Raw genomic sequence first — 16,735 nt, forward strand, 5'->3', positions numbered from 1 at the left:
AATGGAGGAGAAGGGATTGTGGCGTGACCATCCCCCCTGGGGGGTGATTTCTCGCTTTCTGTCTCTCTGTCTCTCTCTGTCTATCTCGCAAGCACACGCGCCCTATAGTGAAAACCTCTCAAAAAAAAACAACAACAACAACAAAAATACATTATTGGCCCCCTGGAACAAGAGGTCCTAAGCCAGGATGCTCCTGGAGGTCACCTGTCTACAATGAGTCTCGGTTCCTCGCCCCTCAGCTGTCTCCTGGAGGGCCACAGACAATGATGCCAAGATTTCTGTGTGACAATGACAGGGGCCACTTAGAGGACCACATAGCAAAGGAAAATGTGCCTCCTCCCTGGTGGTCAGCTGTTTCCTCCCAGGAACCTGATGCAGCATGCTGGACCAATGCAGACCCCGGTGGGCACGGACCAGGCTCTGCTCACTGGACCCTGGGTCCCTGCAGGGGAGCTGCAGCATCTGACCCGAGAGCCTCCGCCCCCGGCCAGGACAGGGCCTGGCTGAGTCAGCACCAAGAGCGTGTAGGACAGGTGGGTGGCGGGCTGGCGGGCAGGCGGGGAAAGACAGGTGGGCAGGCTGACCATGAGGGTTGGAGTGAAGGCAAATAAAAGGGTGAATGATGGTCAAGTGATAGAAAGAGTGCCTGCAGCCCAAGAGTGTGACCTAGGTGCTGGCCCCAACGGGTCAAGTGCGATGTCCATAGAGATGTCTTTGTTATTATTATTAATTTTTTTTCTTTAAAAAATTTTTTGTCTTTTTTTTTTTTTTTTTTTTTTTTGCATTTGTACTAGAATTTAATGTCACAGAAAGAATCCTGGACTATGAGTCAAACACCCTGGGTTTTGGGGTCATCCCTTTTGGTGCACGACCGGCATGAGTTTTAAAACTGCCGGGTTTGGGACTCAAACCATAGTCAACATGGGAGTCCAGTGATGTAACCATTATGCCATCTGCTGGTTCCATATTTTTCTTCCTTTGTTTTTTGTAGAGGTTCTTGCCTTAGGGTGCATGCGCTCCCCAGAGAAAGAGAGAGACAGAGACAGTGAGAGGGAAAGTGAGAAATCAACCCCTGAGGGGATGGCCACACCACAATCCCTTCTCTTTCACTCTCCTCTCAGGACCTTGAGCACACATGCACATGTGCCCAGCGTGATTTTCAAGCCACCATGTCCAGAACTAAAACCTCTGTTGGCCATGTGAGAGTTCAGAAACGTAACTGCTATGCCATTTGCTGCCCCCCTCCTCCTTTGTTTTTATCTTTAATTTTTTGCTATAAGGTGTTTGTGCTCACAGGAGAAACAAAGAGAAAGGGAAAGTGAGAAATCCCCCCCCTCAGGGGATGGCCACACTGCAATCCCTTCTCCCTATTCTCTTCCTCTCAGAACCATGGGCACACAGGCGCGCACGTGCACACACACACACACACACAAGTGCACGTGTGTTTTTTAAGCCAGCAGGTCCAGGACTCAAACCATGCAGCTGGGCATGTGGGATCCAGCTGCTTTAACCTCCACACCACCTGCTGGCCTTTTTCTTTCATGTTTTTAATTGCTACAAGGCACATGTGCTCTCCAGAAACAGAGACAGAGAGAAAGCACCTCCCAGTGAGGGGTGATCACGCTGCAAACCCTTCTCGGCCAATTCTCCATCCTGACAGGATCAGGGGCACACAAGCACATGCGCCCAGCATGTTTTTCAAGCTGCCAGGCCCAGAATTCAAGCCACAGTTGGTCAAGAGGAATCGGCTCCCTTAACCACTAAGCTTCAGGGCCAGCCTAAATGTGTTTTCTTTATACATGGTAGAGTGCATACACACACGAGAGAGAGCAAGCGTGTATGCGTGAGAGAGAGGAAGATGAGCACCCACTACGGGGCCCGGTCACACTGTGATCCTCCTCGGCCAGTCCTCCAGACTGTCATGCATGCCTGGCATGTTTCAGGCTGACCAGGCCAGGGATTCTAACCGTGGCCACCATGTGGGATCTGGCTTCCGTTACACGCACATCCCCAAAGAGCTGGCCCGAGACATCCTGACAGGCAAGTCCGTCCATCACATTCTGTCTCCAAGGTCCAAGACGGAAAGGTCCCTAGAGGCCCAGCTTGGAACCCGCTGGAAGCAGAACTCAGGCTGCGGGCCAGGACCAGCAGACCGTGGTCCAGAGGAGGCGGGGACAGGCTCCATCCTCCAGTGCCGTCAGGGCTCAGTGGGCCTGGCTCCCAGAGCCACCCTAGGTCTGGGGGCCAGCACTGAGCGGAAAGCAGTGGCCACAGGGTGAAACTGTTCACTAACTCCTCTTCATCTTCAGGGTCCCAGCAGCACCCCTCCCACCGCCACACCACAGAGCACCCCAGACCCGGATCTGCTAGTCATCTACAAGGCTGGGCCTGCCCACAGCCTGTCTCTCAGCAGGTGGATTTCGAGGCATGCTCCATACCCACCTTCTTCACCAGTGCATCCCTGGCACTGAGCAGGCACTTGAGACTAACAGAGGCCCAGACTAAGTGACTCCTCATTGTGTGTGCAGGCACACGTGTCTCTACATATGTGTGTCCCCAGCCTCCTTCTAAGCACTGTACACGGGACATGGGAACTGAGCCATAGAAGTGCTAAGTAAGCCATCTGCCCTGGCCCCATGGCTGGGACTGAACCAGGCAGTCCAGTATCACAGCTCGACAAACAAGGCCACACCAAGGTCCGAAGGCTTCTCCGAGGCCTGCCTCTTTACAATGGCCACCTGCACTCAGGCTCTGGCTCCCTCCAAGAGGAAACGAGGTCCCAGCTCCTCCGGCCGTGCAGTGGTTGACACTGGGGAGAGACAGACACGAAGGGCTCCTCTCCCAGCAGCGAGGTCCCAGGGCACCGATGACGTCCTATGAGGGGGAGACTAAGGGCCTCTCACACCTCTAGGCCCCACTCTCGCTACCTCCTCCAGGAAGCCTCCTGGCTGACCCTTGCCTATCTGCCCAATGCATGGGACCAAGGCCCTGCTGAGTCAGGGCCAGGCCCAGGAAAGGAGAAGTGATGTCAGAAAATCACAACATATGGGAAAACCCCAGGGGAAGGGGCAGTGACCCCCTACCGGGAACAGGGCTCACGGAGTATCTCCAGCCACCCAGAGTCCTGGCACTCAGTGCCAGCTCCCCTAAGAGCAGCCCCAGCTCCAGCCCTGAGCTCCAGCTGTGACCTGACCCACTGACTTCCCTCCCAGTCCAGAAGACCTGTCCCATCCCAGAGCAACCCTCCAAGCCTTCACCCATACCGCTTCCGCCTCCTCTGCCCTCCCTGCCACCTCAGCCCGGGGGAGCCCTCCTGGAACTCCAAGTGCAGCTCAGTAGGCCTCCCCTTCTGGGCAGCCTCCAAGGTGCCCCCAGAAGAGCTGCTCTCTCTTTCCCACTCCCCTGGCACCTGTGGCTCCTTCAGCCCTTTCTCCTCCAGCCAAGGGATGTGCTCTCCCAGTACACTACAGCAAGACTGGGCACCCTGGGCAGGGGCCAGGCTGGTCCCCTGCCTGGGCTCCCAGCTTAATGTGTCTATTGGATTAGAGGAAAAGTGCTCTGCTGTCCTTGCACCCAGGGGTCAGGGACAGGTGAGGGAAAAGTTGACCGCATAACGAATCTCAGAAACCAGAAGCATTTTGGAGGGTTAAAAGAGGCACTGCTGGGGGACCAGCAGTTAGTGTAATGGCTATGTGGCTGGACTCCTATGTAGTCGACGGGGGTTCAAGGCCCGGACCTGGGGTGGGCAGGCCCAAGATCCCGAGAGGAGAATGGAGGAGAAGGGATTGCGGCGTGGCCATCCCCCCTAGGGGGTGATTTCTCGCTTTCTGTCTCTTTCTGGTGAGCGCATGCGCCCTATAGCAAAAACTTCTCAAAAAATAAAAAAAAGAGGCACTGCTGGGACCAGCAAACAGCATAATGGTTACGCTGCTAGACTCCTATATGACCAACCTCAGTTCAAGCCCCAGACCCAGCAGCCTGAAATTCATGCCAGGTACGTAAGCGTGCATGCCCAAAATCCTGAGAGGAGAGTGGAGGAGAAGGGAGTGTGGCATGACCTCCTCCCCCCCCGGGGCTGATTTCTCGCTTTCTGTCTGTGGCGAGCACGCACACCCTATAGCAAAAAACGAGACACTGCTAAGAGGGTCTGTCTTGGGCAGGCGAGGTGTGGCCACTGCAGTTGGAGACAGGGCTTCAGCAGCAGGCAGAGTCCCAGGCTCGCTGCCCGTCAGTTTGTGACCTCACACAGGTCACTTTACCTCTGAGCCTCAGTTTCCTCCTGGCCTGCCTCCAGGATTTCTAATAATTCAATAAAGGAGAAGCACTGGCACAACCTTCTGACCCCAGCCACGGCCGAAGGAGGCTCAGGCCCCACAGGCTGGTGAGGAGCCTGCTCTATCCCCTCCCCGCCAGGGGCCCTCCCTTCATGTTTCTATCCACACCAATCTCTGGCCAAAGGAAGCAGGTCTCACCACTCAGGCAGGCTGCAGAGAGGGGAGCCTGAACACCCCCACTCACCCTCCACCCCCCCATGACCCAGCTGCATTCTCCTATAGACACACACTGCAAGGCTTGGCATATGCTGTTCCATCCACCTGGAACACCCTTCTCTTTTGAAAGGCCCAAATTTTGAAAGGCCCAAAATTCTACTATGGACCCCACCTCGGAGTCAGGCTGGTTTGGGGGCTCCCCAGCCTCTTTGCTTCCAATCCCTCAGCAGGGCTGTGCCTGGTAACACGTGCTTCACTGAACTGACAGCAGCAGAGGATCTGGAGTCAGGCTGCTTCCCGTAAGTTGTCACATAGGCCTCAGAGGGACCCATGCAGGTCACAGGGTGAGGCCAAGCCTAGTGATCTGGGGCATCTGCCTTCTACTCTGACCTCCCCTTTCCACAGGGGGTAGCTGCCCTGGCCTCCTCTTCCTCATTTGTGCCCTAGATCTCAGTCCTATGCCTCTTGCTTCCCCCAGGTCTGCTTCTGCCCTTCCTCCTTCATCATGAGGACCAAGGTCAGCACCCCACACACCCTTGTGAAGGCTCTGGACACATCCATCCAGGCCACAGCACAGACACCCATCCTGGGGTCTCCCTTGTGAGAATGTGACACCTGCGGGCTGCCCCTCAACTTCTGCACATGTTATGAGTCTCTGGGGCCAATTCAATCCGTGCTACCAGCATCATCCAACAGAGGAGGCCCCAGTGAATGTGTGCTGAAGGTTGGGATGAGCACCCTCATCCTGGAGGAAGGCATCAGCTTCTCCTTCCCCCATTAATCAGCACCCACCCTACAACCGAGGCACCAACCCACTCTTAGCACTTCTCCCACGGATAACAGCTACCACTAAGCACCCACTGTGTGCCAGATATTCTGCTGGAGGCTTTTTTACATTTAATCGCCTGGGTTCATCAACTCCATTGTGCTCAAGATATAGCTACTCCTCCAGGAAGACTACCCAACTGCTCCCTCCACTAAGTTCACATGGCCTGTTGGACCCTTCACGGCATATTCACCACCAGGCCCACAATGGGCCTCCTGCTGCAGTGGGCAGGAGGTGATAGAGGCCTGGGTCTCCCATGACAGCTCTGGAGCCTGGCCCTGTGCTGGCTCCCAAAGGCAGAGGAGGGGAAAGATCAGCTTTTGGGGAGCTCACACTGGACCCAGCTCTCTCCCAGCCCAAGTGGCCAGCCACAGGAGGGGCAGGTATGGTGTCCCCTGAGCCCTGCCGAAAGATGAGCCAGGGGCACAGGCAGGGCCAGGGAGGGCCCAGACCAGGAAGAGGCCTCTCTGTGTCCCACTGGCCCAAGCCCAGGGCTGTCGAGTTCACTAGGGATCCACAGCACTGGGAGGAAGCCAGCCCCCACATCCCGGCACTCACCCACTACCTGCCCTGGGAGGAGGCAGGAATCACCACCTCAGTATAGGCCCCCGCGTCTCCCTGCACCCTGGACTGGGAGTGGGAGAGTCCAGAGCCACAGCAGCCTGCACCCGACAGTGAGACAGGCCAACCCGAGCCTCCTGAGGGAACCCCAGGGGGCTGTGGGGAGTTAGGGGCAGAGGCCGGACTGAAGAGATAAGCACCAGGTCCCCAAAGGGCAGAGACCCTACACGCATCAGTAGGATAGAGTCTGGGAAGGCCCAAAAGTAGGCACTGTGGGCCCAGGAGAGACACATAAGGGGAGACAGAGACCTGCAAAGCCCAGCGGAGGAGGCAGGAGGAAGGAGGGGGAAAGGAAAGGCAGGGGTAAACAAACAGAAAGTAAGAGGAGACAGAATTTGGAGAGCAAGCAAGGAAGGGGCAGGACAGCACCAGAGGAGACCTGGCCCGGGGGGATAGGCAGGCAGGGACACCTCCCTCCCTCCTGCCAGGTGGCCCCTGCTCACCCTCAGCTGCCCGCTGGCTCCGGGGCCCACGGTCTGCATGTAAGCCTGCGTCCAACCTGGGTTGGTCTCACCACCAGCCACGCTCTTGCTCCCAGGTGAGTCCCAGGCCAGGCTCTCTCGGAGGTGTCCGGGCCCAGGAATGGCTGTGAGCCCGGGAGCTTGTGTCTCCCAGCATTCGTGAATCACGTCTCTGAGTGTGTGTGTTTCTATGTGCAACTGTAAAACTGTCTGGGAGTGCGAGTGAGTGTGTATGTGTGTGTCTGCGTCTGCGTCTGCATCCAGCTCTCTCCAGCTTCCTGCTCTCTGCCCCACCTCTCACAGCCCAGCCAACACACACACTTCCTGAAAACACTGCCTGAGAAAGAGAAACGTCACCCAGAATCCCCCGGGGCAGACACTTCCTTCCACCCTCAGGCTGCACCCTCACTCCCCCAAACCTGGATGGGACGACCAGCAGTGTCTGTTTGTCTCATGAGGTCTTATGGGGCAGACATCCAAGAAGTCCTGGCCCTGGCTGCCTCTTGCGGGGGGGCCTGTCCCCCTCCCCTCTCTACCAGAAGACCAGAGGCTGGGAAAGAGGTTCTTTGAAGGAAACAAGCTCTGTCCCAGCAACAAGTGATGAGACTTCAAGAAGACCAGGGATTGGCTGAGATGCAAGGCAGTCAAGGGCACAGGAGGGAGGCCTTGCAGTGTGACAGACTAGCTGGCAGCTTCCTCCTCTGGGCAAATGTGCTCTTTCCCCAAGGAATCTCAGGTACCCAGGTATCAGAAGGAAGCTGAGACCTAGAGTGGACTGAGAGGGGCTCTGCAGAGCGAGCCTGGAACCCTGATCAGACATGACCTTCTGCCTCTTTCAGGGAGATCAGGCTCAGGAGGTTCATGTCTCTGCTACTTGGCGCTGAGTGGACCAGGCCCAAGTCAGGATGCGGGCCTGAACTCGTTTCCCTTCTGCTGGGCTGGGTGATGTTGGGACAGTTTCTCAGCATCTCTGGACTCCTCAGCAAGTTCCCTACAACAGGCTTAATAATGCAGAGGATGTAGACTTGGGTGAAGCAAGGTTCTCTCAGGCCAGACTGAATGGAGGGCCTGGTGCTGAGTGTTGGATCTTGCCAAGGCAGGGAGGAAGGAACCCTACCCTTGCCTGTTTTCTGATCTGTTTACACCTTGGTCTGTGGCCAAGGTTCCTATCCCAGCCTCATTCTTCCTACTTGCCTCTCCTGACATCTGGCATGACATAGTTGGGTAGTAGGGTTGGGGGTGCTGAGTACAGGGCCCTCGAATCCCCAGCCCAGCATGTGCTGAGTAGCATATGCATGTACCTATGTGCGGCCCATGCTCAGCCCCTGGCAGGCACATGCACACGTCGGCCTTCACTATTCACCCATGCCATTGGGCGCCGGCACTGGAAGCCATAGAGAACAGAATCAATGAAGTGCCCAGCTGCAGCAGGGCCAGCATCCTAGTGGGCTTGCCTTGGCAACACTCGTATACAATGTGCACACACCGGCCCATGCTGGGCAGCACACAAATAACCCCTGCCATTCACTGCCTCAACAGCACAGGCTACCAATGGCCTCACATGAGCACGTGCATGTGTGCACACAGGCCTCGAACTCACCACACCCCAAATCGTGGCATCACTGAAACTGCACACACCGTCACCCTCAGAACACATGTGAACATGTAAACGCACAGCCAGGCCACCACCTCAATGGCTTGCACAAACACACATACCCACACACATGGGTTCACACGAACTGGTCCAGGCATGCCCACACTGAGCCGAGACCCTGAGAATACACACATGCACACACGATGATCCCCAAATTTCACTAGGGTGCCTGCTGACGGGCCTGGAGCCATGAAATTGTACAAATGGCCCTCAGGTTGGGAGAGTCTTCTGTCACTAGGGGTAGGAGACACTGTGATGAGACCCCTGCAAGGGGACAGAAGTCCTTCACTGTGCCCGGAAGGGCTGCAGAGGGGCTGGGAGGGGACATGCAGACAGCCAAGCTCCATCTTGACCTCCGCCCTGCCCCCACAGGTGGACTTGGCAGACAATCCCCACCAAATTGCAGGGAATCTTTTTCTACAAATTCTCTCCACACAGAATGGATCTGGGGTACTTCAGCTACAAGGAGCCAGATTCCTGACCAAGAGGACCTGGGATCCCCAAGACTTGGTGAAGAGGCTAAGTTCAGACTCGTGCTCTGAGGGCGAGAGCTGGTACCTTGGGATGCAAGGTGTGGAGTGGACTCTAGCCCTACCCAGCAAGTCTCCTGAACTCAAGTGTCAGCGCTGGGTGGCGGGGGAGGGGGGGGATGGGACACAGAAGGCTGTGAGGGCCATAGGGGCCATCTGAGAGGGAAACAAGACCATGGGGACAGCTTGTCATCACAGTCGCATGCTGGCTCTGTCAGACAATGTGACCTGCTTCCTAAACAGGAACCCAGGCATCCACTCCCCAACAGGGGCTTGACCTTGGCCTTTGCAAGCTCCCTAAGGACAGGGCCCGGCCTTCTGCCTTGCCCACCTACTCACAGCCCTCAGAAACAGACAGAAAGTCTCTCCCTCTCTGCATCCCATTTTGGGGTTAAAGGAAACGGAAATTACTCGGCATGCAGAAAGATGGCCACTAGAGGGCACAACTGCACCAGGAAACTATCTGCCCTTGGCGCCAGCCTCTGGGTGGACCCCAATGCCTGTTCCCAGAGGTGTGAATTTAGGAAAGGCCTGGCCCGTTTGTGCTTCCACCAGTCAAAATTCACCACACCACGGTGTAGGCATGGCCTCCAAGGCCCCCTCATGCAATGCCCCTCTCTGGGTGGGAGGCAGCACAGCCCTTCCCCACAGGCTCACTGAGCATGTGCTTGGCATCCAATTGTTCCCCTCTCTGCTCTGAGCCTTGGTTGCCCTGCTTGAAATCAGGACACAAATCCCCTGGAAGGCTCACTGCACGAATCAACAAGGTCACATGAGCAGAGCAGAACGCCCAGCAGAAGGGCCCCATCAAGGCCAACATCCTAGTGGGTTCACAGCAGCAACAGAGGTCAGCAGGCCCCTCTGCATCCTCTCCTCCTCCATGAAGTCCTTCCAGATTAACTCAGCTCAGGTGCTGGAAAACCTCTCCTACCCCCAAACACATATCTAACCCTGTCTGGTGATACTTGCTCCTGATTGGGCATCCCAACACATGGCAGGAAGAGTGAGCATGGGAATAAGATTAAAATGGAACGTCCACAATGGGAGGAGCAAATGCAAGAAAATAAGGAGACTAGGAGCCAAGGAGGGGAGAAAGGCGAGTTCTGAGGAGGGAGGAGGGCAAGTAGGATGAGGCTTAAGAATGTCCCACGGTTTGGTGACACTTGATAGAAGCAGGGAAAGGGGATGACAGAGGGACACAGTGTGATAGGAATGCAAACGCCAGGGACCAGATGGATCCTGCTGTCAAGGTGAGCCATCCCTAGTTTTCTCTGATCACCACACATCACATCCTGAAGCCAGAGCGCTCCCCGATCCCCCACAGACTCACACTGAACGAGCTGAACTTCAGACTTCCTCCCACATTCCCTGCTGTCCCTGGGCCACCAGACTAGTGATGGTGCCATGGCACACCCAGCCACCCAAGATGGAAACCCTGCTCTCCCTGCTCCCGCCAGGCAGCCACGCCCTGTGCATCCTGGGGTGCACACCTGGCTCCCCTTTGCCTGCTCCTCTCTGGTCTTATTAGTGCAGGCTGGGGGCGGGGGCTCACCGGGCCATGTGCCCCCGCCTCGCCCCACTAACCTCAGCCAGTTCCCTTTTGGCGCTCAGGTGGCATTCAGTCACTCTGCTTAAGACATTCCCAGCTCCCGGCCTGGCCTGCACAGCACGGCCCACCAGCCCCATGCCTCATCTGCACTCATTGTAGGTGAGCAGGCCTGGCCAGGGCTCCTCGGAGCTCTGTGCATGCTGGTCCCTCCACCTGAAGTTCCTTTCTTATCCAGCAGCCAAAGGCCACCAACGCCCCACTGAGCCTCAAAGACCCTCTGTCCACGTTCATCCCACAGTAGTGATACCCACTCACCTCACCAGCAGGCGGGGCGGTCCGGTGCGGGGGGGTACGGGTGGGACGCTTGACTCCACCAGATGCCGCTTGGCAGGCAGCGGGGGCAGCACAGGGTCTGGGGTGGCAGTGGACAAGGTGGCAGTGCATGGGATGGCCCTGGATGGGGCGGCGGTGGGCGGGGCAGCGGTAGATGGGGCGGCGAAGCAGGCAGGCGGAAGGCAGCTCCTCCGGGGTGGGATGGGTGGGGCGGTGGGCAGCCCCTCATCCTCTCCAGCTGAGGGCACAGGTTCAGGTGGAGAAGTGGGTGCAGGTGATGAGCGGAAGACATGGCGCTTCATGGGCACAGGCCGTGGGGCAGGGCGGGGCACCGGGACTGGGGGCGCGTGGGCGCGTAGCAGTCCAGCCAGGACGCGGCGGCGGTGGCCGGGGAGAAGCATGCCCATGTCCATCAGGCGGGCATCACTGAGGCCTTGGCACTCCGTGGCCCACAGCAGCCCGTGTTGCTCGAAGAGCCCAGTGTACTGTTCCAGATGCAGCGCCCGCAGCCACTCGGCCACCGACAGTGCAGCATCCCCAGCCTCTGCCATGGTCCCTGCCAGCAGAGGCCCGGCCGCAGGGCTCTGTCCAGACCTGCAATAGACAGATGGGCACAGGTCAGAGGCACAGGAGCCAGGAGTGGCCCCTGGTCAGCACCCCTCTGTGGGTCCCTTTAAGCCAGGGGTTTAAATTCCATCCTTGAAGTTCCTCCTCTGAGCAAAGCCAGGTACTGTCAGGTCTCTGAACACCCAGGCTTTTCCCTCTGCCTGAAACCAACCCATCATCCCACCCTCATACCCTCCTAGCCCCCAGTTCACACCTCCTCTAGGAAGCACCCCCAAGACCGCCAGGGTTGATACCACCCACATCCTCATAGGCAGCCTGGGCCTCTGCGAGATGGGCCACCAGCATGTCTGGTGCTGTCTGCCCTTTGTCAGACCCAGGCCAGGGCCCAATTCCTCTGAGGCTCCAGTCCCTAGTCAAGGCTAGGTCCCAAGCTTGGTGAGTCTGTGGGATTGAGGGGAACACTGTTCTGAATGTTCTAGAAACAAAAATAAATAGGAGTCACAAAACTGGGAAGGAAGAGAGAAACCATCCATTAGTTGCTAATAACATGAGGCCTTGATGGTGGTGCCCTGCAATTCTGGACCCGCATGGGAAGGTCCCAGTCAGTGCCCTGAGCCTCTCTGTGCACACTGGGTGTACACACTGGGTGTACACTTTGCATCTGTGACTCGGGCTGGCTGAGGCTATGAGTAGATCACGGCATGAGGGCCCTTACATGACTGCCCCCTCTCTTCCTCCGTATTTCCTCCCTTTCCTTCTTTCACTTAGGAAGAAATAAGCTTAAACACAGGGAGCCCGTAGGTGGTGTGGTGGTTAAGGTGCTGGACTCCCACATGGCTGACCACAGTTCAAGTCCCGGACCTGGCAGCTTGCTTTCTCACTTTCACTCTCTCTGTCTCTCTCTGATGAGTGCATGTGCCCTATAGCAAATTTTAAACAATATTAATAAAGTTAAAAAAATAAATTTAGTTTCAAAATAAATATCTGAGTCTTGAGTTGGAAAACCTAAGCAGCCCAGATGAGAAACTACCGTAAACAATGAAATAATTTAGTAAGGCGATTGTATTAATTCAACATTAGTGTAACAGAAATCAATACTTACAAGCAATAACCAGGTAGAAACCTCTATTTACAATAACATAAAAAAAAAAAAAAACCAAGGGTAAATTTAGTAAGAAATAAACAAAATCTATACAAAAAAAAAAAATTCTGGAGTGGGCTGGCCCCATAGCCTAGCAGTTAAGGGAATCAGATCCCACATGGCCAACCACATGGTTCAAATCTCAGCCTCGGAAGCTTAAAAAACAAACCGGGTATATACATGTCTGTACTCAAAATCCAAAAAGAATGGAAAAATGGAGGAAAAGGAATTGAGGCATGACCATTAGGGGATGCTCGCTCGCTCGCTCTCTCTCTCTCTCTCTCTCTGGTTCCTTTTGCTAATGAACAAATGTACCCTCAGGCAGTTTTTTTTTTTTTTTTAAATGTTTTTTGGAGTGTTCCTGAGGGACAAAAAGAAGACCTACATGAATGGGCAGGGGCATAGTTAGTTCTGGATAGAAGACATCATACAGATATCAATGCCAAGATAATTTTTAAATAGACACTATCTTATTAAATATATACACAAAGAAATTTTGTTTGAAGTTAGGCAAGCTAACTTAAGAATTCATGTTGAAAATTAAATAAACAGGAAGAGCCAAGGAAATCCTGGAAGTGGGGGCAGAGAGAAGGGAGGATGGCGAGGAATCAGTTTCATCACATACTAAAATATATTATAAAGCCACAAAAATTAAAACAGTATTTGGTAGACTACCCTACAGCCCAGCTGTTGGGAGAGCTGGATCTCACATGGCCAACCATGTTTCAAATCCCAGTTTGGCTTGACCACACTAGGTACACGTGCTTACACATGCGAAATCTCAAAACGATGAAGAAGGGATGTGGCATGACCATGTACCACTATGCGTGGGGGGTGCGGTCTCCCTTTATCTCTCTGGCAAATGTATATACCTTCTGTCATTAAAAAAATAAAAAAGAAGGGGGGAAAAGCTGTATTTGGTACTAGCACATGAAGAGAGAGATCAACTGAACAAGACAGAAAAATCAGAAATACCGGATGTGTGTGCATGCGTGCCCAAGATCCCAAGAGGAGGATGGAGGAGAAGGGATTGCGGCACAGGGTGATGATTTCTCGCTGTCTCTCTGCCTCTCTCTGTCTTTCTGGCGAGCGCACGTGCCCTATAGCAAAAACATCCCCCCCAAAAAAAAAAATCAGAAATAGATCCAAATACATGTAAGAATTTAGTAAACAATAAGAGTAGCATCTTAAACTAGTAGGGGAATGATGAATGACTAGGGTGTTGGGATAGCTACGTAGCAATCTAAAAGAAAACTGAGATGGATCCCAACCTCACACCTTACAACAGAGTAAATTATAGATGGGTCAAGGATTTCAATATAAAAGAGTAAACCATTAAAGTGTTTTTAAAAATCATCTCAGAAAAGCAAAAGCCTTTTGGAAATGATACAAACCTAGAAGGTATCCAGAGATGACTGAAATATCCAGCTATATACAAATCAAGCATTCCTGAATGGCAAGAAGAATTGTAAGCAAAGTTCACAAAAAATAAAATAAAATAAAATAACTCCTGCGGTATGTGCCACTCATATCCCAAATGGCTCACTTCCTACAAAATGAAAAACACCTAGAAATAAGAACAGATCGATTACCTAACAGAAAAATGGGCAAAGAATATGAGGAGAGAAATTCACAGGAAGGAAAACACAAATGACTTTTAAACATATGGAAAGGAACTTAACCTCCCACACGAAGAGAAACAGCAATGTAAAATATACTGAAATACCACTTTCCATCAATCAGACATGATGGAAGAGCGAGATCAAGACAGCTCCTGAAAATACAGGCTTTGGTAATGGGCTGAGGCCTGGGCCTCCCTAGCCATGAGTGGCAGGGGGTACCTGTGGGAGGGCAAGGCCACAAGAACTAGGGAATAAATAAATAATGGTGAAAGCTCCAGTGCTGCAGCCCTTCACCCCGGCCACCCCCGGGTGCACGTGTGAAATGACGTCTGTGGGGTATCAGCTGTGAACAATAGAGGATTGGAAATAACCAAAACGCCCATCAGTCAGACGACAGTTAACTAAAGTATGGGGTAGTCATGCAATACAATACTGAACAGCTATTAGAAAAATGAGGAAACTCCTTATATACTGGCTTCTAATAACCTCCCAGATATCGTGTCAAAGGGACAAAGCAAAGTGTGGAATAGTACATGTAACATCCCGCCTTTCCTGAGAAAAACAAAGGGAGAGCATGGATCAGTACGCGAATATTGGCACATGTATCCAGGATCCCTGAAAAGACACGAGGTGACCAGCTTCCTCTGAGGATGAAAAGTGAGGGCTGAGTTTATGGCACCTGAAGGTCACACAACTGGAACGCCTTCTTTAAGAAAAAGAATACGAGAAATTAAAAAAAAAAAAACGGCAAGAATATCTTACTTTTGTATAATTCACAGAAACACATGACCACGTGCATACAATGGGTCTATGGATCCCCTGATATGAACAGAGAAATTCACAGGAAGGAAAACACAAATGGCTTTTAAACATATGGAAAAAGGACTTACCCTCCCACACGAAGAGAAACAGCAATGTAAAATATTCTGAAATACTACTTTCCACCGAGGGCCCCCTGATCCTCAAAGCCCATCCACCTCCCTGGAGATCCACCTCTGAGGGGAGGGAGAAATAGCATTCCACCTCTAGCACCTACATTTTCAACGACATGAAGTGAAGCAATAATAATAATAAAGCTACTTAAGAGACCCAGCGGGTCAGACCAGGAAAAAAAAAAAAGAGAGAGAGAGACCCAAAGGGAGATGTACACAAAAATGCATTCGACACTCTTGGGTCTGATGGCTTTCAACCTTATAAAGAGTCGGATTTCCCAGGGTTTAGCAAGAACTCTGATCCGATCCCCTCTGAAATTATCAACCGGAATTGGTTTGGACAAGCAGATTCTAAAGTTCATCTAAAGTGATAGTAAACAGTTACTGTCAAGAGGAACAGCAGGGGCAGAATAGTATTATATAAACATCTCGGTTTTTAAAAAACGAAAAAATATATGTCATATACACATACACATAAATATATGCACAGGATATTCTGAACAGATATACAAGAAACTGTCTTTGGGAAGGAGAACTGGCAGCTGAGAAGACAGGAGAGACCATATCCTTCTGTATCTTTTAAATTTTCCAAAGAATAAATAGAATGTAAAAGAGAATGTGATAATCACAAGTAGAACTTGGGAAGCCAGCAGCCAGGAGAAAAATCAGATAAGCAGACACACCCACACTCCACCAGCCTGCACAGCACTGCACTCCACCACCCTGCACTCCACCACCCCTTCCCAGTTCCCAGCTGCAAGCTTGCAGTACTTCCCCCTCTGCCTCTCGGCCTCAGCTCTCCACATGGAAAATGGGGCCTCTGGGTCTCAGCCCTGGGGGAGCCTCCTCACACCCCACCTGGCTCCCACCAGCCCACCTCCTGACTCACCAGCTGGGCTGCCAAGGATGCCCAAGTCCTCCCAGAGGCGGTGGCTACGCTGAAGGGCTCCTCATGGTGGCCTGAGGCGGGAGCTGCAAGGACAGGACAGAAGAGAAAGTCCATGAGGCCAGGCCACCTGGAACAGTCAGGATCCCAGGAGAGGGAGGGAGAGGGGGTGGGGAAAGGCAAAGAAAGGGGAAGAAAACAAGAGAAGAAGAGGTAGAGGAAGAGGAAGGGAATGAAGAGGAAGGGTTCCAGGAACTCCAGTGGTGGGGAGGAAGGCCCACGGACAGGCCTGCCCAGAGGTCAAGCACATGGGTGCTAAGGTGGGGAGCAGACTTCCTGTCCTGGGAGCCTCCCGGGACAGGGGCTGGGAATGTGTAGGGGGAGGCTGTGGGGGGCTGCCCCCAGAGGGCAGTGGGGAAGGGACAGTGTACTCCTTGGCTTAGATTATAAAGTGTCCCCCTGTGCAGAGCCTGTCATGAACGGTAGGGGGCCCTAGGGGTCCTGAGGCCACAGGACCCTGAGGGTAGAGGTAGGGCAACTGAGGAGGGGCCTAAGACCTCAGGGACCCCACCCCCAAACGTAGGGGAGGATGGGTAAAAAGAGAATGTTTGTAGGCAGGAGAAGAAAGGGCAGGCCCTCCCTGAGGGTAGGCCACCACCCCTGCTGCTCAGGTGACCCAGGGTCTTACCCCCAGGGCTGAAGCAGAGCCAGATCTCCACCAAGGCGGTGTTAACCCCCAAACTATTCTTTTCTTTTCTTTTCTTTTTTTTTTATAGACCACAGATTAGTTTGTTTGTTTGTTTATTAGAGGTTTTTGCTATAGGGCGCGTGCGCTTGCCAGACAGACAGAGAGAGACAGAGAGACAGAAAGCAAGAAATCATCCCCCGGGGAGATGGCCACACCACAATCCCTTCTCCTCCATTCTCCTCTCGGAATCCTTGGCACGCACGCACACGCGCCCGGTGTGAGTTTCAAGCCACCGGGTCCCGGTCACGAACTACGTGGGAGTCCAGCAACACAGCCATTACGCTAACTGCTGGCCCCCAGATTAGTTTATTTTTAACACCCATCATGCAATGAATTCATAGGGAATAGGTTCCAGTAGCTCAGGCTCCTTTCCAT

General features: G+C 53.4%; 1 protein-coding gene and 1 long non-coding RNA gene across 2 annotated transcripts in view; both read right to left on the bottom strand.

Moving 5' to 3' along the window:
* Positions 1 to 16,735, bottom strand: part of ARAP1 (ArfGAP with RhoGAP domain, ankyrin repeat and PH domain 1) — a 57,267-nt gene that overhangs the window by 23,937 nt on the left and 16,595 nt on the right. Inside the window, exon 2 of the mRNA XM_027774064.1 lies at positions 10,447 to 11,058. Coding sequence (XP_027629865.1) covers positions 10,447 to 11,015 — 569 coding nt within the window. The 5' untranslated portion in view covers positions 11,016 to 11,058. The remainder of the gene's footprint in view (positions 1 to 10,446; positions 11,059 to 16,735) is intronic.
* LOC114008812 (uncharacterized) overlaps positions 13,249 to 16,735 on the bottom strand; it is an 8,711-nt gene continuing 5,224 nt past the window's right edge. The window contains exons 2-3 of the long non-coding RNA XR_003550312.1: positions 15,616 to 15,698; positions 13,249 to 13,272 (exon numbers count right to left, since the gene is read on the bottom strand). This is a non-coding gene — a long non-coding RNA (uncharacterized LOC114008812). The remainder of the gene's footprint in view (positions 13,273 to 15,615; positions 15,699 to 16,735) is intronic.

This window comes from Tupaia chinensis, unplaced genomic scaffold (assembly GCF_000334495.1).
Source record: "Tupaia chinensis unplaced genomic scaffold, TupChi_1.0 Scaffold000047_1, whole genome shotgun sequence".
Taxonomy (NCBI): domain Eukaryota; kingdom Metazoa; phylum Chordata; class Mammalia; order Scandentia; family Tupaiidae; genus Tupaia; species Tupaia belangeri.